This window comes from Carettochelys insculpta, chromosome 10 (assembly GCF_033958435.1).
Source record: "Carettochelys insculpta isolate YL-2023 chromosome 10, ASM3395843v1, whole genome shotgun sequence".
NCBI lineage: Eukaryota > Metazoa > Chordata > Testudines > Carettochelyidae > Carettochelys > Carettochelys insculpta.
Genome location: NC_134146.1, coordinates 14656542 through 14678633, shown reverse-complemented (window position 1 = coordinate 14678633; position 22092 = coordinate 14656542). Strand labels below are relative to the sequence as shown.

Sequence of the window (22092 nt, the reverse complement as noted above, 5' to 3'; positions counted from 1 at the left end):
ATTGACTTCTGTGTGCATTTGCTAGAAGCAGCAAGCAATATGAGATCCAGTGGAACAAGTAGTCGAGTAGCTCTGAGAGGGAACAAAGGCAGAGCTCCTTGGGGCACATACCAGGCTAGAAAAGCAGGCTTGAAAATTTTGAGCAAAGAAAACATCTGCTGCCAGCATTGGAGCCTACATATTAAGTGAAATAGGACTTTGTGTGCTTTTATGCAAATAAACAGGTTTGCACAAAGAAACAACTGACTCTAGCATCAATTTCTCCTACTAACAAAAATGACCCGGTCACGCCTCTGATCTGGGAAGGGATTCGGTCATTCTTGACTTGAGACAGCTGATAACCAGATCCCCACACTACCTAGATTTTTTTAAAAGCCAGTTTACTAACTCTGGTTTCATTCATTACTAGCCTTGTGAACGTTTCCATGAGTTTAGGCTACTTTCCACTTACCTTATGTTCTGTTTAACACGCAGTCCTTTTCTCCTTTCTCCCTGGCAGTCCAAATGCTAGAATGTTTGAGAAACTAGTGCACATAAACACACAAAAGTAAAATTCTTTTAATACAGTTCACAAGTAAAAACACTCAAAACATCTCTGAGAAGATTTAACACAGCTGGAGGGAGCTTCCTTCCTTCCCTAGCAGACTCCAGACAAACCCATCGTGGCAGAATAGACAAGTTTTCAAGTAGGGAGTCCGGGGATCTGGTTTTGTTCCCATCTCTGCCATTGACTTATCTGATCACTTAAAACTGGAGTGTTTCAGTTTACCTGTTAGTAAAATAGGGATAGAAACCTTTATAAAATGGTGTCAGTTAATCCTAAAAAATCACATCAAGTTTCAGAGAGTGAATCCCAAAATAAACAGAAACTTTAATAAGTGGTTCTCAAAGTACTTCATTCTATGCACCATATGAAAAGGGATCCTTTTCTACCCTCCCAAATATCTAGTCCTTGTTTATCAAAAATATTAAATTCTGTGGTCTGCTAGGAAAAGTACCATGAGTTACCTTTGTTGGGTTAAAGTATTTCCTGGACTTACTTAAGCATGCATTACAAACATTATTTTAATCTGTCAGTGGCGCAAACTTTCATTTGGCTCTTTTACGGCCTTGATATACTGTATATCTACTATAGTACACACACACACACGATATATCTGCTAAAAGTCATTACTTACAACAGTTTTGCTTTGTCGCTAAATCAGTAGCTAAAAATATGTCAAACTCCTAGCAACAGAAAACAGCCCTGCCAAGTCTTTCCTATTCAAATAATTATAGATGCCTAATCCTTACATTTCTCTTAGCCTACATTATAGGAGTGCATATGGTGGAGAGGTGCTATGCCAGCAGAGCACTGCTTTAAGTTAATGTAACTTGCATTGCTCTAGGGGCAACCTTTTGAGACTCTTCAGTGACATAGGTTACACCAACATAAGCAGCAGAGAAGACTTGCTTTAGACTCAACAGCAATATCTTCAAATGTATGTTGTCCCTGAATGCACACATAGGAAGATTCAGTCCCTGCCCCCAAGATTCTCCATCTTAAATAAACAAGACAAACAAAACTAAAAGAGAGGACATATCTCCCAAATGTAGGTAGGGAATTGTGGTATCAACATCTAGATCCTCAAGGATCTAGGCACCTACTTCCCATTGATTTCAATGGGAATTAAGCACCATGGTTTCTTTAAGGATCTGAGCTAGAGATATTAACGCTCAGCTCCTTAAAGATATTTATATTCCTAACTTCCACTGCAGCCCTGAGACTAAGTGATTTGCCTGAAGTCATGAAAGAAATTTATGGTAGAAGCTGGGAATTGACACCTGGGCACTATTCTGTAACTACAGGATAACCCTTCTTCGAACAGTAACGATGCACTACAATTAACTGCAGAAGAACATATTTAAACAATTTGATTAAATTTGTAAATTGCAAATTAGACTTCACTTCATGCTCTTCAACTCTACCACTAACACAGCCAGCATAGTTATTAGCTAATATAATACCCAGCTGAGGTGGGGAAAGAGTTCTCGATGTTAACTTCACCACAAAGCAGCGGGACAGAAACCCCTTCATGGTTCTTAATGATATGTTTTATACACTCATAGATTCATGCAAGATTAGATTAAACTTCAGAAGGTCATCTAGTCCAACTGTTTGCTCAAAGCAGGGCCACTCACAGCTAAATCATTCCCACCAGGAGTTTGTAAAGCCTTGCCTTAAAAACCTCTAAGGGTCCATCTACAGTAGGAGATAAGGTAGATTTTTAGCACGCAAAAATTTGTAAAGTCACAAGTGCATGTCCACACTGGCACATGATGGAGTGCACATGATGGGTGGGCAGCTTTAACTTTGTCAGCAATGCATTGTGGGTATATGACAATAGCTTTGTGGAAACCTGCAACACAAGAGAGCTATTGGTCAGTGAGCAATTAATTCGGAGTGGGCAAATCTACAGTGGGTGCTGCTGTGATCCAGGTAGCCAAGGCTATCAATACCCTTCTGCTAAAATGGACAGTGATTCTGGGAAATGTGCAGGACACTGTAGATGATTTTGTGTTGATGGGGGTTCCCTAACTGCGGCAGGTCAACTGAAGAAAGGCACATCCCTATTTTGGCACCAGACCACCTTGCCACAGAGTACATAAACCACAAGGGATACTGCTCTATGGTGTTGCAGGCATTGGAGGATCATGAGGGCCATTTCACCAACATCAACATGGGATGGTAGGGAAGGGTGCATGATACATGCATCTTTAGGAGCTCTGGTCTGTACAGAAAGTTGCAGAATGTAACTTTCTTCCCAGACCAGAAAACTACCACTGGAGATTTGGAGATGCCAACAGTGATCCAGGGAGTTCCAGCTTACCCCTTGTTCCCTTGGCTCATAAAGCCATACACAAGCAGTCTGGACCACAGTAAGGAACAGTTCAGTTACAGTCTGAAAAAGTTCAGAATGGTAGCGGACTGTGCATTTGGCCATTTAAAAGCCAGGTTCAGGAGCCTTATGATTTGGTTAGACCTCAGCAAAAGCAGCATTCCCCTTGTGGCGGCAGCCTGCAGTATGCTTCATAATCTGTGAGAGCAAGGGGAAAATAATTCATGCCAGGCTGGAGGGCTGAGGCAGATCACCTGGCCACTACTTATGAGCAGCCAGACACTAGGGCAATAAGGAGAGCACAGTGAGGGGCACTGCTAACCAGGAAGGCTTGGAAAAACAGCTTTATGAATGACCAGACAATGACACGATAGTCATGTCTGTTGCTGTTAAGGAGATGCCCCCTGTGTGATGTGTGCTCCGCTGTAAACCCCGTAAAATTCCCCCACCTCCTTGTACAGCACAAGCAGTAAAGACATCGTGTTTGAGAGGCCATGCAATTTATTTAGGGCACAAAATGAAGCACACTAAAGGAATTCATGACAGGAGGTTTGGAGGTGGGGTGAGTAAGGGTAAGAGGCATTTGGCAATAATTGGTTGGGGGGATATGTCAGACTTCCGTTCTGAGAAGCATCCCTGGGGGTTGAATGGAAGGCTGCCCTTAACTCCCGCCCCACCCCCCGTATGGAACATGGGGAGGAGGGCTTGTGCTTCCGCATGGGCTGCAGTGGGGTGCTGTGCTCTTGTACCAGGCACCTCAGGCACTCTGCTGCATCAACAGCTTCAACATCTCCTATTGGGTCTGGACTTTCTGCTCTCTGACTGCTCTTCTCTCCTCCTGATCCACCCTCCTCTCCTCCAGCTTGGTTTTCCTCCATGCATTTAACTGTGCCCTGTCCATGCAGGTGGCTTGCAGGTGCTCAAGGAACATGTTTTCCATGTTCATTTTCGCCTTCTGATCCGTCTCAGTTTAGCAGCTGGAGGTGAGAGAAGCAGTTGTGAAAGAGATCATTGTTGTAGACACTACAACAAAAAGTAAGTGAAGGGGAGACATTGGGGAGACACATTCACTGTAGATGAGAAGTTTTGCCACACACAAAATAAATGTAATGAGAGTGTCTGTGGAAAACAATAGGGATGTGTTATGCACCAGGATACGTTATTGCTCTTAGGCACCCTGCATGCAGATACAACACAGAGCTCTTAAGGAGCCTGCTTAACTCGTTTCACTTCTAGGCATGTTAAGGCACAGATTGCGGCACGCTTTCTAGCCCCGTTCAGGACAGTGGGTTCAAAAAGCAGGTTCTGCAGCTGTGCATGCTGCAGGGGAGGGGTATGGTGTCTATGGGAACTGTGGTTACTGCAGTTGCTGCAAGCTTTCTCTCCCATCCCTCCTGCCCTGCCTTGGCTGGGACAGTGAAAGTTTCCCTTCCCCCAGGATCCCGGGGAAGGGAAGGAACAGAACAGGGGTGGCCCAGTCATGGCAGTGCGGCTTGTGCTATCTAGCTTAAGTCCCTGAAGTTACATGTGCTTTCTCCTGCTTTCTCTAGGTTGTAATGCAAGATATTAGCCTTCTTAGAATAACACATGCATTAGTAAGGAACGGATGCTGACTGAATGGGTCCAAAAGGCTGGTCGGTATGCTGCACTGCTCTGTACTGCAGTGATGCCAGGTCACTTTCTGCTGGCTTGGGGTGCTTATGTATATTTATAACCTATTTTCCATAAAGTATGGGGAGACATCATACCAAAATCAACCTTAAGAGCACTTAAAGTTGGAGGAACAGACTCTGTAGTGTGGCCTAATTGCTTAGAAAATTGACTGAAGTCAGCTAAGTTTGACCTAATCTGCTAGTGTAGACAAGGCCTAAGGATGGAAATGCTACCACCTCCCCAGGCAACTCATTCCAGTGCTTCCCACCCTCCTAGTGAAATAGTTTTTTATAATATTCAGCCAAGATCTTCCCCAACTGAAACTTGAGACCATTACTTCTTGTTCAGTCATCTGCCACCCCTGAGAATAGCCTGGCTCCATACTTTCTGGCACCCGCCTTCAGGTAAGGCTACTATCAAATCCTCCCTCATTCTTCTCCTTCCGATGACTAAATAAGCCCAGTTTACTCAATATTTGCTCATGATTCATTTTCATTGCCCTCTGCTGGACTTTCTCCAGCTTGTCCTCATTGTTTCTGTAATGGGGGCACCAACACTGGATATAGTACTCCAGATGTGGCCTTAGTAGTAACAGATAGAGGAGAATAATCACTTCTCTTGATCTGCTGGCAATGCTCCTACTGATGTGGTCCAATATGCTCTTAGCCTTCTTGGCAAAAAGGGCACACTGACTCATTTCCAGCTTCTTGTTTACTACAATCCCCAGGTCCTTTTCTGCACAATTGCCACTTAGCTGTTTGGTCCCCAACCTGTAGCAGTGCAGGTGATTCATCTAGCGTAAGTAGAAGCCTCTGCACTTGTCCTTTTAAGTCACTCTGGACTATACCTACCCTCCAGCATATCTATCTCTTCCCCCATCTTAATGTCATCTGTGGAGTGTGCGAACTAACCTATCATCCAGATCATTAATGAAGATGTTGAACAAAACTAGCCCTCTAGCCAAGCCTTTGAGCACTCTGCTTGATATCAGCTACCAACTAGATATCAAGCTGCTGATCGCTACTTATTGAGTCCAACAGTCTAGCCAGCTTTCTAATCCCTTCATCCAGACTATTCTTCTTGAACTTGCCATCAAGAATACTATGCTTGGCCGTAACAACAGTTTTGCTAAAATCAAGGTATATCACATCCTCCTTTTTCTCCATATCCACAGAGCCAGTTATCTCATCCTAGAAGGCAATCAGGTTTATCAGGCACGATTTTATGAATCCATGTTAATTCTTCCTGATCCCCTTCCTTTCGTGCCAGGGTTTCAAAATGGATTCCTTGTGCACCTACACCATGATTTTTCCAGGGACTAAGGTGAGGCTGAACAGTGTGTAGTTCCCTGGTTCCCTTTTTTTCCCCTTTTCAGAGAAGGGTATTACATTTGCCTTTTTTCCATCATCCAGGACCTCACCCGATCACCAAGTTTTCAAAGATAAGAGTACAGTTATAAAGATTTTATATGTGTACATTGGTCCCTGGCCAAGTTATCCAAAGAGTGACTGGAAAAGTCAACAGCCAACTGTGATGTAGAGCATATCCCTTGGGCATTCCTGCTCAAATACAACAAATAATGGAGAAGTGAGTGGGAAGAGTGAGCCTTATTTCAGGATATTATGATTACTTGTTACTGCCTGACATCTGGCAACTGAAATCTATCTCATTCAGACAAGAAGTGGGTGTAATAGCAATAACATGCATGAAAACACTATTGCTAAATACTGTGGGTGGTTGCAATAATGGGGATGGAGGGCTTGGTTCCACAGTGGAACACTGGACGGAATTTAGAGAAAGGAAAACTGTGGTGATGCCCTATGGAATGTCTTAACAGTTGCTTTGTTGCATGGGATGAGCATTGATTCCCTGTTGAAGAGGCTGAGAAAAGTAAACTTGCAAGCCCTACAGTGACATCCCCAAACCTTCCGGTGATTTTCAGAAGGTCAGGGTCAGGTACACAGAAATCCCATGCAATTGTGACCACAGCAATTCTTCTCCCCTTACCTCAGTGCAACTGATGGATAAGCTTTGTTTGTAGACGTCGCTTGATATATATCTCTCTTTCCAACTTAATTGCTCCCCTCTCTCACTGAATCCCCAGCCTGTGATATCTGTATGAAACTGAGATACAAAGTCCCAGCTCTGCAATGAATAGGAAGTGGGTTTCACCCATGAAGGCTCATGACCTAATACATTTGTTAGTCTCAAAAGGGGCCTTAGGACTCCTTGTTATGTGTGAAGCTACAGATTAACATGACTAACCCTCTGAGACTATTTTTGGGTAGGATAGACCAATCTACCCATGCTCCAAGATTGGTTTGTGTAAGGGTTGGCTGTCCTGAGAAGTTAATACATGGATTGAAAAATGTTCATGCCAAGTCAAATGGCTGGATTTTTGGAAATAAAATAATTTAAACTGGGGAGAAAATTAAATTATGTCTTATAATTCCATGAATAGTTTCCTTTCATCCATTCTTCTTAGAAATTCTCTTAATTCACTCTTTACTCTTCTCATTACTTCAAGAATATTTTTGTACACTTATATCACGAGTCTTCATACATTTTAATTCCTCACATTTTTCAGTCCTGAATACAATGGTTTCAAAATGAACCATTTTATGAGATGTCCTCTGCTTGTTGATTGGCACTAGAACTAGGTAGAGATGGAGCAAGAGGCAAGGTGCACAGTTGTTCATCTGAAGAGGAGGAAGAGGAAAAGGAGCTAGAGAATATGTATATGAAGCTTTGCAATAATCTTCAATGAACATCATTTTAATGGATTTTTAAAAAAGCATAACAACGGTAGGGTAATGGCTTTGTTAAGAAATGAGCAGACTACAGAGTTCTGAAACCTCTACGGTGATTGGACATAGATAAAGGAGAACCAGGAAAATGGAATAATTAGGGGCATGTTGACCACAGCCTATAGGATAGGTTGAGACTCCCTAGTCTGGCATGCTTGGGACCTAATAGGTCTTGAACCAGGGAATTTGTCAGACCAGGGGAGAACATCTCAGTCTCCCTGGACACTCAGTGGCAGATTTAAGGGTGACAATTCTGAAACAAAAAAATTTCAGAAATCAAATGGAGAGAGAAATCTCTGAGCTGCAATTTATTTGCAAATTTGACTCCATTAACCATGGATTAAACAGAGACTGGGAGTGGCTCACAGCTAACAAAGACAATTTCTCAGCTCTGGGTGTTGATAGCTCCCCATTAGACGCTGACAATGGCTCACATCCCCCTGTCTGATCTGACTTGTTTTTTCCTTTTTATAAGTACTGTTGATACTGGGCCATTTCCACCTTGCTGAATAGACCTTGTCATCTCTGGCCCTCCCCCTTTACTGGGACCCCACTCTTTAATACCCCTCTGAAACCACACCCCCCACTCATGCATCTGATGAAGAGGGTTTTTGCCCACAAAAGCTTATGTTCCAAAATATCTGTTAGTCTATAAGGTGCCACAAGACTTTTTGTTGTTCTCGAAGCTACAAACTAACACGGCTACCTCTCTGATATTTTCTGAAATAGCTGTTTCAAAATAGGTGCTGTTAAGACAGGAAATAGAGCTTATTTTGAAATAAGTTATAGTGCATCTAATGGCTCTATTTCAAAATAGGCATTATGTGTGCAGACGCTGTATTTTGAAATAGCTAAGTGCTATTTCAGAAGACATTTTTGGGTGTAGCAGCATTATTTTGAAATAAGCTTCCTTCAGATTAAGGCTGCTGTGCAGACATACCTCAAGAAACTTGTTACATGCAAATTCTTACCCTAACAGTTATTCTAATCATCTCTTTTACAAGCTAGTAAGCTTCCTAGCTTGGACCCAAACTTTTCCCCTGTTCAGCTTTAGATGTTTCCAGTAGGCATCTTCGGTGTTTATTGGGGATCTCCTGACATCTGGCTACCACTCCTATTGTTTGATTTCCCACCTTTACATCCCTTTTGCCCAAGAAATTCTTTGTGCTCAGTTTAAACTTTTCTAATCTTGAATGTAAAAGCACCAGATTCAAAATCAGAGAGGTAGCCATGTTAGTCTGTATCTTTGAAAACAACAAGGAGTCCTGTGGCACCTTATAGACTAACAGATATTTTGGAACATCAGCTTTTGTGGGCAAAGACCCTCTGAAACCACCCCCCACATGCATCTGATGAAGCGGGTCTTTGCCCACAAAAGCTTATGCTCCAAAATATCTGTTAGTCTATAAGGTACCACAGGACTTCTTGTTGTTTTTGCAGATTCAAAGTGGGTTCTTGCATTAGGTAGCCTGGCCACATATCCTTCCTGCAACCATAATTTGGGACTGCAGGAAAAACAACCCCCTTTACAGCTCATTTTTATGACCATCATGCCAAAAAGACTATGTTTAGATTGCTGAGAACTGTCGGCAAAAGCTACACAAATTGTGCAACACATGGGGCCAAATGCCAGAAAACTCCCCTCTGTTGAGACATCCCTTCTTCATCGTGGAACAAGGTGTACAGGGATGTCTACCAAAACAAAAAAGCAGTCCAGTAGCACTTTAAAGACTAACAAAATAATTTATTAGGTGATGAGCTTTCATGGGACAGACCCACTTCTTCAGCTCCTAGCTTTACCAGAATAGACTAAGGGTAGGATCTGAAGAAGCGGCTCTGTCCCACGAAAGCTCACCACCTAATAAGTTATTTTGTTAGTCTTTAAAGTGCTGCATGACTGCTTGTTTGTTTTGATACAATACAGATTAACACGGCTATCTCTCCATCAGGGATGTCTACAGAACGCTTCCAACAGCAGATTTCTTTCTAGCGTCATGCTAATAAATGGCCCCAAAATGCTAATGAGGTGTGGATGTAAATTTCAGTCACCTCATTAGCATATGGTCACATGATTCAGAGTCTGGAAGAAGCTCTTCTGGACTCCAAAACAGCGTGTAGAGGCAAGGCCCCTGGGGGATCTCCCAGAGAGAAGGATGCCCCTTCTTCCTGAAAATTTAGACACTTCCACCCTTCAAAAAGTGGAGACACTTCTGTCAACAGAGAGGGCTTTCGGTTCACTGGGCAGCCCTGTTTGCAGAGCTTCTGGTCAGCCCTTCTACTGACAGAGGACAGGGCACTCTGGCTGCTCTCTGTCGACGGAGCAGATTTGCTCTGTCAATCTGCTTTTGCATGTAGCTTCACTCTGTCAAAAGATGCTTCTCATGTAGACATAGCCTAAGGGTCTGTCAGAGACCAAAAGATTAATTTTAACTCCCCCCTTCCCCATGCAAACACGCACACATCAGAATTTAACACTGATGGAAGATTTAAACTTCCTTAGCCCCAAAAACCTGAGAGGATAAATGGTTTTATCCCAGAAAGAAAGGAATTTTAGCGATGCAAAGAGAAATGGATTAAAATAATTCAGACTAAAACCTACAGTATACTCAAACTGTCATCAGCTGGGGGAAAACAAATATAATGTTTGTCTGTGCCCGACCAGGAAAAGGAATAATATGTGACTTAGATAAGTAGACTGTCTGAGAATGTTAAATATTTCTCTTTTAAAATAGGTTATTTGATATAAATATAACTACTAAGGGAAACTGCTAACCTTGGGGGCTGGCAAAAGATAGCAAATAATACTTTGGAAAGAACATTTCATACAATGATAAGCAAAGCTATGATTAAATTAAGTCCATGCTTCACATTTGGAGACTTATTCAACCCTCTTTCCCACCGTGTGTGGTCTGTTTGGTTTGTGCAAAGCAATGTCACCAACCATCACAACTGGAAAATCATGAGTTAGATGATCAAAAATAATGCGATTGGCTTAAAAATCATGGGGGTCGGGATGGTTAATGCAGTATGGGTTCTCTTTTTTTCCCTTCTGGTTCCTGAGCCTTCGCATTAATTTCAGGTCACATTTGCAACCTTTCCTCTATAAATACACAGGCTCGAAGAAATTTATCTTTCTAGTACACCAAGAGCCCTGGACACCCTGGGGTTCTCTCACTGTGGCAGCTTCAGCATCCCTGAGGTTGACTGACAATATTTCTGAATAAAATTAAGCCACCTGCTGGCATAAAAGAATTCTAACATTTGATAGTTCTCTCCTGAGATCACGAGTGAGGCTTAAATTTACGTAGACATCGCATCCCTTGTGACAAATTCTCAAGTGTTGGCTTGTCTGAAGCAGATGTAAATCCTTACCCAGTCAGTAAATGAGGACACTCTATAACTGCAGGGCAGATATGGAGAGAAGGATTGTGAAGAATCAGGGCAGAATGCCATGGGCCCACGTCATCATTAGGAATAAAAGAGAGTCTGTAGACAAGAGCACCATGAATTTTGCTGAATGGGGGAACATGCTGTTACTCGCTCTAGGTGACTGCGGTTCTGTGGCCAGCAATGTGGCTAGATGACCATCATCTAGTGCAGTTTCTCTTGAGTCGTGCTGTCCAGAAGTAAGACTCAGCATGGAGGTTAGGGGCAGGGCCAAGGGCGGAAGGGGTGAGGCCTAGGGCAATCAGTCCTCAGCACTGCCTGGACCATGGCTTCCACCACCTCTACCCCCCACTGCATGCACAGCAGTGCTGCCACTACAGTTCACAAGGGCCCAGAACTCTGGCAGTGGTGATGATTGGAGATCCGGGTCCCTTTAAAATGCTAGGCCTGGGGGCAATTCCCACCTTTGCCCCCCCCGCCAACCTCCCATCTGCAGGCCTGGGCGGGCTTGTTAGTGACGGGGTATGATAAACCTGAACGAACTGCCTGTGCTGGGTTTCTAGGCTCAAGCTGACTTTAGGTTTACTTGCAGGGAAGCTCCTATATTTCCTTGTCTTATATAATTCATTCTATTACTATGGTAAGGAGTGGCCTTTAAGTACATTGATACACAGAAAGAGGAAGGCCACAGCTACACTACAGTGATCTGTTGACAGAAGTTATTGTCAGAAGTCGGCCGCACATGAAAGCAGATCACTCGGCCGATCCACTCTGTTAATAGAGAGTGGCCAGACGGCCCAGCCACTCTCTCACAGAACAGCCAACCCGAAGCACAGCAGACAGGGCTGCCCAGTGACTCAGAAGCCCTGTCTGTCGACAGACGGGGCCCTTGAAGTGTCCACACAGCTTTTTTGTCAACAGATTCTGTCGAGAACAGTGTTCTGCCCCATGGGACAGAGGTGGAAGGCTGTCGACAAAAGTGCTGAGTTCTGTGTTGACAGAACGTATTTTTAGTATGGACGCTCAATGAGTTTTCTCGACAAAACCGGGGTTTTGTTGACAAAACTCTCTAGTGTAGACGTAGCCATTGTCTGGCTTCTCCTCTCCCCTTGCCTCTACCATATGTATATATATTTTGCCCACAAAGACTAGACCCCTGCTCTCCTCCCATAACCGGGATTTTCATTACACATAGAGGATAGGAAGGGGCTGGCCATATTCAAATTACTCTTAAATGGCCCAGAAGTAAAAACCTGCTTGTTAGATACATTTGTGGAGGAGAGGCAGCCTGCATCAAACATACGGTTAGATTAGGACTGTGAACCAGTAAATGGACTGTAGTAAGTGTTTGGAACAAACTGTCCAAAATATTTTACTTGAATATATCTTAAAAATAAACTTAAAAATAAAGCTGGTTGAAAAAGAGGGTTTCCCCCTGCATGCTCCTGCCCCCTCCCCAACAAAATTCCAACACTAAAAGATTCTTTTCATTTACATTTAATGTGGAAAATATTTGCTTTTTGGTGAGCTCTCAAAAACAAAAATATCTCAAATGAAAACCAAAAATGTTCCGCTCAAAATGGTGCTGCAGTGTTTCATTGTGAGTCACCAGAACTACAACTCCATTCTCAATCTCCCATTTACTGTTCTCTCCGGCAGGACTACATGGGCCATGAGACACTACTCTGACTTTCTTTGAGGGATGGAAGTATGTCAAAGGAATCCATTGCTGAGGAGAATCATGAGATAACACTGCCCATAGAGGAGAATGGGAGCATAAGGCATGTGGAACCATGAAAAAAAAAGTGTAGTCAAAGACACAGTATTTCTGTCCAAGATTTTTAATGGAAACATTTTGAATATCCCTACTTACAGTCCTTTCAAAAAACATCCTCATCAATGCATATCTTTTTTTTCATTTTGTCAGGGTCTAAGCCAAAAGTTCCACATGCAGCTATCAGTTTCCAGTTTAGGAATTCACCTAAGAAGACAGAGCATTGAGCAAAGAGTCTCTGTCATGTCTTCCCCGTTTATTAATCTTCTTTTAATTGTCTTCCTGGGATATGTGCTTAATGGTCAGTGTCACATGGCACTGTGAAAAGCATCTTCTGTTCCTCCTAGCTAATCGTAGATGGAAAACTTGAACTCATGTGACCTTGGAGTATGCATCTCGCAGACGCATCCTTTGTGCATCATTTAATGAAATCACTGATTCATGAAAACACTTTTCAAATAATCCCAAATTAATTTAACTGGTATTACCCTCAGCAAATGTAATTTACGCTTTCTTGTTAGACACCTGGTGCCAAACTGCATGTGATCCCCTTCTGCCTCTTGACCTGCCAAGTCTCATTCAGCTGGAGAAGGAAAAGTCTCTCTGTGAGTTTAATTTTAAGGTACTTTTGAAAGTCTTGCCATTTCTCCCACACTTCTATTTCACTTTTCCCCTTGAACTATTCTACTGGCGTAATCAGGCCTTCCACATCAAACTTGAATTTCTTGTCTTCATCATATGGTGTACATACAATTTATCAGAAAAAAATGTATAACTATCAAATTGGAAAAAGTACCTATGTTTACCCTTACCTTTTAAACTGACGAATATGTGTAACGTGTTTGTGTGCCATAATACAGGTTGAATCTCTCCAATCCATCAACACCTGTAATCTGGCATGATTTTATTTAGCTGGACGACAACTTATTATGGGTATGGCCAAATTTCTCATGGTCCCATAAAGTTTGTTTCCAGCCACCTGTCCTGGCTCTCAGTGTTCTATGATGTTATTTAATTTTAAGTTACCCCTACTTGTCTTCTAAGAGACCAGGAAGCAGTGAAAGTGTTGGCAATGTTGCTAGACAATATTGACCTCCTGTGGTCTAGGGAATTCTCTCGTCTGCCACCGGTGAGTTTCTTAGGGTGCCAGATTAGAAAGATTGAAAGATTGGGCTGCGGAGAGTCTACACTTGCTCTCTTTTGAAATAATCTTTCGAAGGAGGGTGCTTTTCCCATCCCAGGAACGGAGGACTGACTGCGAAAGAACGGGTAGTTCTTTCGAAGTTTATTTTGAATGAGCACCATTTCAGTGTGGATGCTCCACAGGTTCTTTTGAAAGAACTTGGTTTTCCAATCTGAATTTCGAATGTACTTGCTAGTGTAGACGCACCCTAAGTTTATTAATAAAGAATAGGGTGTGACAGAAAAATTGTTAGTCATATATTACATACATCAGTTAAAGCTATTGATGCAGGATACAGCTAATGATACAAGCTGCTATTCTTGAGAGTCTCTGAAAATACATCCTCAGAGTTATGGGACCCCCAGTCCACACATGTTGAGTTCATGAGGATTGAAGAACAAGATGGTCACTGCCAGGGACATTTTTATAGACTTGCCATGTGGAGGGAAAAACCCTTTCTTCTTCACATAGCCATCTGATCAGGTGGCCTGTTGTGACATGCTACCGTTGGTTGCTGGGCCAGCCAGCACGTCTCAGTCAATTTCCATAAAATGTAGACTCTACCTCTGGGCCTCTGTTCCTTTGTTCAGCCCATGTCACCTGACTGGGGCGGTGATCACACCTTCCATTGTGGATCCTTAGCTCGAAAACATTTCTAATGCAGGTATACAGCCAATATCTATAACTTTACATACAAAGATAGTGCAGATATACAATTAGCATAAGCAAATCCAGTGCATTGCCAGCTTTCATAAGGCACCTCACTTGGCCTACTTGGCACAAGATTTAGTGCAAGCTCAATACAGTGGTCACAGAAATGGTTTTGTAAGTTTTGTAAAAATCCAAATGTTATATCACATCTTGTATATAAGAAAATACAGAAATAGATTTTAAAATTTTCAATTAATGGAGTGGGAAGTTCACCTGATTAATAACCCAACAATACAAACAGCACAGTTTAAAACAATAAACTTCCAGTGGAGCCCTGCTTCTTTCCATGCAAAATTGATATATGCATTGATCTGCTAAGGCCCTGATCCTGTAAAGATTTATGCACATGGTCAATGCTATGCATATGATTAGTTCTATTGAAGCCCAGTCTTAGCAGGATCATAACCTAAATAGCTAAGCTTATATGCAGAGCAAAGTCTACCTTCAGTTTGAATGCAGAAAGTATTAATCAATATTAGTAAAATAGTTTTAAGATAGAGGGAAAGAAATAAATGCACATTAGCTACAGGCAAAAAATCAAATTAGTATACATTTAAATGGCCTGTAACTCCCCAGTCCCTGAGGGGCCTCCTCATGGATTGAGCTACTAACCCGAGGTTTAGCAGGCCAATGCTCAAACCACTGAGCTATCTCTCCCCCATACTTTCAAAGCATAATTTGTTAATTTTCTACAATGTGCAGAAAAGCACCTTTAGTTTCCAACCAAATGTGGCACTTTTTAAGCATAGCACATCTTCCTAACCAAAATCATAGATGTGCTAGAATACAGTTTTATCATACAGCTGTTTGCAACCTTAGTATATATAGAGAGTATCATTTCTCCACACAACTTATTTCAGTCTTCCCAAAAATTCGAGAAGATACCATTACCATTATGTTTGGTTCATATTTGCAAGGTTTCCAGGCATAAGGGATTTTTTAGATTCTGCAGAAATAGATGGGTCCACTGGAAATGTTCTGGTAGTGTGTTTTGCACATTACTATCTTTAAGTGATCCTTTCAATCTAAATATACAGGAACAGACCTCAGCTAGTATAAATCAGCACAGGGTCACTGAAGTGTCATAAGCTCCGAGAATTTCAGGGCAGAAGGGAACCTCACGATCATCTAGTCCAGGAGTCAGCAACGTCTCCCAGGCAGAGTGCTGAAATTTGACCTTTTCACCTCTGTGTATGGTCTGAGTGCAGGTGGTACTTTTTAAAGTCACTAACAGTCCTACTTACAACAGCTTCATTAATAAATAAGTTAAGATGCAGAGCTTTACCGTTTAGGTGGTGGTTGGTGGGATTAGCTTGTCTTTTGTTAATCCATAGGTGGCAAGGCTTTGAACAAGCTCCTGGCTGCATGGGGAAGGAGAGGTGGGGCTGAGCTCCCACCTTGCATGCCGATGAACATTGGCTTGCGTGCTTGGCTTGTGTGCTGGGAGTTGATGACACCTGATCTAGCCTGACCTCAAATCCTGATTTAAAGATTTCAAGTGGCAGGGAATGCACCACTTATACCAGTTCAAATCAGCAAGTGACCCACACTGCAGAGGAGGTTGAAAATGCCAGTTTGACCTAGCTCAAAATTCCTTTCTAACCCAAAATAATGATCAGATAGACCCTGAGCATGTGGGCAAGACCCACCAGTCAAATACCTAGCTTCATGAAAGAAGATGGTTGGAAGTACACAGAAAGAATGATTGGAGGACAGAAGGCATGAGAAGAATGATAATACACACAAAACAAAATTTGCCTTGCGTATCACATAATGCCATCTGGCAATGATTCACATGCCAAAAGTTACCATGCAGCCATGCTGTTGTGCTTGCCGTATGGTACTGTATAATAGTGATCTATTCTGCATGACATATGGTACCATATGACAGCAACACTCTTCTGTAAGACAACAATACCATACCATAGTGATAATACTATCTCACACACCCTAAACAGGACAACACAACAGTGAATGCTTTCTGATGTGCAGTGGACAACATACCAAAGGGATTCCGCATTTCTTACAACGAATGGTACACACAGTACTGATGGATTGCACTGATAACTCTTCTGAGTGGAACACGGTGGAGCCATCTGTGGGACAACAGCTAAGGGTTAAAAGGGAAGATGAGGCATTCTGGTAAGTGGAAAGCACAGTTTGCACTAAACCACATTTTATACTCATGTGACCAAGTTAAAAGGGGATTTTAAATACTCGCAAATAAGCTACCATCTTTTTAAAATATGCCTCTCACATTGCTTTCCTGTTCTACTCAGCACTAATTAGGCCTCAGTTGGAGTATTGTGTCCAGTTCTGAGAACCACATTTTAAGAAAGTGAAGAAATTGGAGATGGTCCAGAGAAGAGCAACAAGAATGATTAAAGGTCCAGAGAACATGAGCTATGAGGGAAGACTGAAAGAACTGGGCTTGTTTAGTTTAGAAAAGAGAAGACTTAGAGAGGACATGATAGTGGTTTTCAAGTTCCCTAAAGAGGGATAAAAGGAGGAGGGGAATAAAATTGTTCTCCCTGGCCTCTGAGGATAGGACAAGGAGTAATGGGTTTAAACTGCAGCAAGGGAGGTTTTGGCTGGATATTAGGAAAAACTTCTTAACTGTCATGATGGTTAAATGCTGGAATAAATTGTTGTGGAACCTCTATGGCTGGAGATATTTAAGAGCAGCTTAGACAGACATCTATTGGTGATGGTCTAGCCAGTGCTTGGTCTTGCTGTGAGGGCAGAGGACTGAACCCAATGACAACCTCTGGAGGTCCCTTCGAGTTCTAGAACAACAAGAAGTCCTAGGGCTTGTCAACACTACCACCCTCCTTGGAAGAAAGGATGGTAATTAGGGTGTTGGCAGTTTCCTAATGAAGTGCAGCGCTCCATACGCAGCATTTCATTAAGCAAATTCCCCCCTGCGGCAACTTCAAAGTTTTAAACTTCGAAGTACCGGCATGCGTCTAGCCGCAGCTCACCCACCGGTACTTTGAAGTCTTGAGGAGTAAAGGCACTTCAAATTACCAGCGGGTGAGCCGTAGCTAGACGCATACCAGTACTGAGAAGTTCAAAACTTTGAAGTTGCCACGGGGGGCAATTTACTCAATGAAATACTGAGTATGCAGCACAGCACATCATTAGTAAACTCCCAACACCCTAACTACCATCCTTCCATCCAAGGAGGGTGGTAGTGTAGACACAGCCCTAGTGTTCTTTGAGTCTATGCTGTAAAATATTGCATGCTAGCAGGCTGCTGCGACTTGTGCTGCATGGTAGCCCACGGTGTGTGGCAGACTGACGGGGATCAGGGAAACACCCCGAACATTGCCCTCCCCTCCCTGCCTCCCACCAGCCCAGCCCCTCGCTCATTGATGAGTTTGCGAATCCCTGGTCACGTGGAAGGAGCAGCCAGGAGCTGAGCGAAGACGTCACATCCTCTCCTGGACCAATGGCAGCGTCTGTTTATTTCGGGCTTCCCTTCATACTCATTAGCGTCGGCGGTCTGGGGGGTCGCGCTGCACTGCCGGGGCGGGAAGGTTCGGTGCCGCTGCGCTCCCGGCCGCAGGCGCTCAGGAGCTGGCCGGTGCCACGTTCGCTCCCTCGCAGCAGCAGCGCGTGCGTGTGCTGATTGCCCGGCCCGGGGACGGAGCGGAAGCGCCGCTCGCCTCCGCCTTCCTTCCCTCCCCTCCCCTCCCCTCCCCTCCCGTCTGCAGGGAACGAGAATGAGCGAGAATGAGCCAGCGAGACACCCTGGTGCATCTGTTTGCAGGAGGGTAGGTGCAGCCCCCTGCCCGCATGGTGCCTGCAAAGCCCTGTGCTCTGACCAGCCGGGGAGAGGGGAATCGGGCAGGTGCTGGAGAAAGCCGCCTGCCGGCATTTCTGCGGGAGGCGCCGGCTGGCTCCGGTTCGGGGGTCAGCCAGGCCCCTGCGGGCAAAGCACCTCGCCTTGCTGCAGCCGTCAGGGAAATGGCTCCTCGTCGGACGCAGCGTCTGCAGACGCGCGGCGGCGGGGCCCCAGGCGATCGCAGTGAGTGGGCAGGGGCAGCTGAGTGGCGGGGGAAGCCACTGCAGTGCAGCCTGGCTACGGGGGTGATCGGCTGCGAGTTAGCTGGCTGCCGCCGAGGGAAGGCTGGGGGGGGGGTTATCCCGGGGGCAGGGGGAGCTGGAGGGAGCCTTGGGAGGCGTTTCAGGGTGAGGTTTGCAGGCGGCTTGCGGGGGAAAGGGGCTGTCCTGGTATCTACGCAGGTACCAGCGCTAAATACTTCCTCCCACCTCGCTCTTCACGTGCGGCGGCCTAGCTCGTGTTGTGCAGGCGGGCGTGGGTCTCCCCTGCCCTTCTCAGCACCGCCCCTGCTCGGAGGTCTCGGGCCCTCGCCGGTATCTGAGTCTGTGGCCTTGGCCCGCTCCCTTCCCCCCCCCCCCCCGCGGCGGGGCTGGCTCAGTGTTGGCTCCTGCTTGCTGCTGCCGCCGGAGGCCGGGCGGTAGGGGGCGGGCGCCGAGCCGGCACAGCGGGAACCCATCAATCCATCCCCGGGGAGCGCGGCCGGTCCCTCGCTCGCTTCACTCCCGTCGGTGCGGCGGGGGGCTGCACCCTTGAAGCCTCCGCTCGCGCTGTCCTGCCGGTCCCGAGAAGGGGCCGTTTCCCGGCTGGCTGCCCGCATCCGGCACTCCAGAGGGTCCCCGCCGGACCCGAGCAGGGAGTCTTCTGCGGCCGGGAACCCGCCCCTGGCCAGTGCGGGGAGCGGAGCGCGGCCGGCTGGGATTGCGCCGCTTCTTTGCAGGCCGAGCCCCGTGCTGCCTGCGGCGCTGGCCATGTGCAGGGGCCGCTGGAGCGGGGCGGGGCGGGGCGGGGCTGTCACCGGCCTGGCCAATGGCGGTGTCTGTTTTGGGTGGGCCCCCAGCGGTGTACATAAGGCCAGGCCCCTCCCCACTTGGCTGTGGCTGCCGCCGGAGGACGCTGGAGTCTGGGCCGCCGTTCTCCCTGTCCGGAGCTAGTCCCCTTTGTCGCGGGGCAGCGCTGGGTTCTGTCCGAGTGAGGAGAGACCTGGCAGAGCCCAAGCATCCATCGCCTCATGTCTGCAGGGCCAAGCATGAGAGAGGATGAGCCAGAGACCCACCCTGGTGCATCTCTTTGCGGGAGGGTAGGTGGAGCCACCCCTTTATCTCTCTAGCCTGGGCTCTTCTTAGGCTGCCGGTGGAGTGGGGCTTGGCAGGTGAGAGGTGCTGAGTGTGGGGTAAATCTCGGGTTTTAGGCTTAGAGGAAATTGGGAGCGTGCCCAGGGGCATAGAGGGTGGGGGGAGTGTTTTGTAGTTTGAGTCTTTCTCAGGACAGGAAAATGCCATCCATCTCCTTCCACCCCAGAGGTGGAAGAGGTTGGCGAAGAGATGAGTGCAGAAGCGCATTTCTGGCTAGCAACGGTACTTGTTGGCTGGAATGATTTTGGTGTACTTGACTGCATCTTTGTGTATCTTTGCATATGAAATTCTCTCTTCACTCTTCTTCTGCTACAGAGGTCGGGTGCCAGGGTCTGTCTTCATCGTCTCTGGCTCTGTAACATGAGGAGCACGTTGAGATGGAATGCCCATGGTAGAGTTGCTTGCAGGGCCCTCAGACAGTTCCTGGGGTGGAAAGAAGGACCTGGTGTGAGGCCAGGGGGAGGAGGAGAGGGTTTATTTAGCCAGATGTTACTCGAAAGAAGAGTGGCTTAACTGTGCATGTGTGCACATACAGCTGTGAAGGAGGTGAGGCAGGGGAGTGGATTTTGAGTGTTAGCGACTTGGACTTGTTGCAGCTGTGAGAGCATGCCTTAGCTGTATTCTGTGAGGATTTATGAGGAGGGGTTGTCTGGTAGCCCTGGCCCTTAGTGGTTCCAAGTATGGCTTAGAAGGGGTGCGTGTGTCTCTGATAGGAAAATATAGATTCAGGTTGAACCAAATCATGGGATTGGGGTGTAAATAGACACTTGAGGATCTTTAATGGGCAGAATAAATGTCTGACCCCAGCATTTTCCTTCTAACAGTGCCTGGGCAGGTACAACTACTTCTAGTTTCTGCCCTCCAGATGTGCAATTGGACAGAGGGGGGAATAATGCAACAGCAGGGCTCAGGACAGTGGCTCTTGGGATTCAGCTTCTTGTAAATCTGCAAAAATTGAGAGTCCCTGCTGCTTCTAACATGTTGAACCCTCATCTGATCTCCTGACTTGACAGCTCTAGAAAAGGAAGGCCAACCGGGAAAAAGCAGCTTGTTTGAGAGCAAACACAAGGTTCAGGTCCATAAACTGAATCAAGGCCAGATGCAGATTTTTAATCTGTGCAGCTAATGAATTTCCCTGGCCTTGATAAAAGGTCTGGTCTATGAACTTTGTTGTCTGCCTACCAGGCATTAAAATGAGTCAAAAGGTTATGTTGTGCAGAGGGTGTGGAGATACCTTATATTACCTTTTCTCTGAGTGCTAGCTGCAGATTTGTTTCTAATCCTGGGTTAGTAAAGCCGAACTTCAGCACTGTGAAAGTTACTCAGGGTAATCGAAAAACCCTTGTGTTAGTATATGGCCTGAAGAGTAATCTTTTCTTGCATGTTTCCTTTTATTTTAGATTTGGCCTGAAGAATGTAGAAGAGTGCTCTATACCTTTTAAAAAACTCTTTCTATCAGGATTCTTACCATGTTTAATGCTCTGCTTATATCGTGTGTTGTAGATAATATGGGAAGGTCACAAAACAGGATTTCATTCATTTTCTAGGGGTGAGTGTAATGGTAAGGAAATGTTCCAGATATGAAATCAAAACAAACTCCAAGTTTACTTGCTTTCAGGGTGAGAGGGGGCAGTTCCGTCTTGACTTCCATCAATTCTTGGCCTCTGTATTGAGACTATTTCTGAAGAAAACAGTTGTGGTGACTTAATGATGCAGACAGATCTTCTCAAGAGCTGGATTGTGACCTCTAGCACATTTCATAACAGACTCTGAACAAATACCAATTGTACCAGCTCTTGGCTGCTACCAGCTTGATCTGTATGTTAGAATAAAGAATGAGAGTTGAAAGCATCCACATTTTATTTCTGCCTCTCTTTCTCTCCTCACCCTACCCTCCATGCACATGGTCCATACCCCACATAGCTCCCTTGATAGCAGACTTGATTGATTTTTTTTTTTCTAACTTTCTGAACTTTGAAAATCTATGCAAAAACTACAACCTATTTAAGCAGTTTCTAAAAATTAAAACCTCTTTATTTTGGCGGTTTCATTTTATGAAAAATAAGCAACTAAGGATAACAGTATATATACTATTAGGCTGCGTCTACACATGCCCCTTCTGAAAGGGGCATGGTAATAAGCAGCCCAGAAGATACTATTGAGGTGTGGATGTAAATTTCCTATGCCTCACTAGCATATGGCTATGTGATTCAGAGTCGTGAAGAAGCTCTTCCAGACTCCATAACACACACACACACACACAGACATGTGACCTGCAGGGATCTTCCGGAAGGAGAGTTTCCTTTCAGAAGATCCCTGCAGGCTGTGTGTGTACACATCTCTTTTGGAGTCTGGAAGAGATTCTTCCATACTCCAAATCACGTGGCTATATGCTAATGAGATGTGGGAAACTTACATCCACACCTCATTAGCATCTTCTGGCCTTCTCATTACCATGCTTCTGGAAGGGGCATGTGTAGACGCAGCGTTAGAGTTGAA

The 22092-nt window shown here is 45.1% G+C and overlaps 1 protein-coding gene and 1 long non-coding RNA gene across 2 annotated transcripts in view; one reads left to right on the top strand and one right to left on the bottom strand.

Annotated features, from left to right (window-relative positions):
* Positions 1-641: 641 nt before the first annotated feature.
* On the bottom strand, positions 642-19143 carry LOC142018310 (uncharacterized). The gene is made up of 3 exons (XR_012646785.1): positions 18670-19143; positions 16399-16490; positions 642-769 (listed from the first exon to the last, which is right to left on the bottom strand). It is a non-coding gene; the product is annotated as an uncharacterized LOC142018310 (long non-coding RNA).
* Positions 17914-22092, top strand: part of SLC25A36 (solute carrier family 25 member 36) — a 54994-nt gene continuing 50815 nt past the window's right edge. The window contains exon 1 of the mRNA XM_075004017.1: positions 17914-18170. Coding sequence (XP_074860118.1) covers positions 18130-18170 — 41 coding nt within the window. The 5' untranslated portion in view covers positions 17914-18129. The remainder of the gene's footprint in view (positions 18171-22092) is intronic.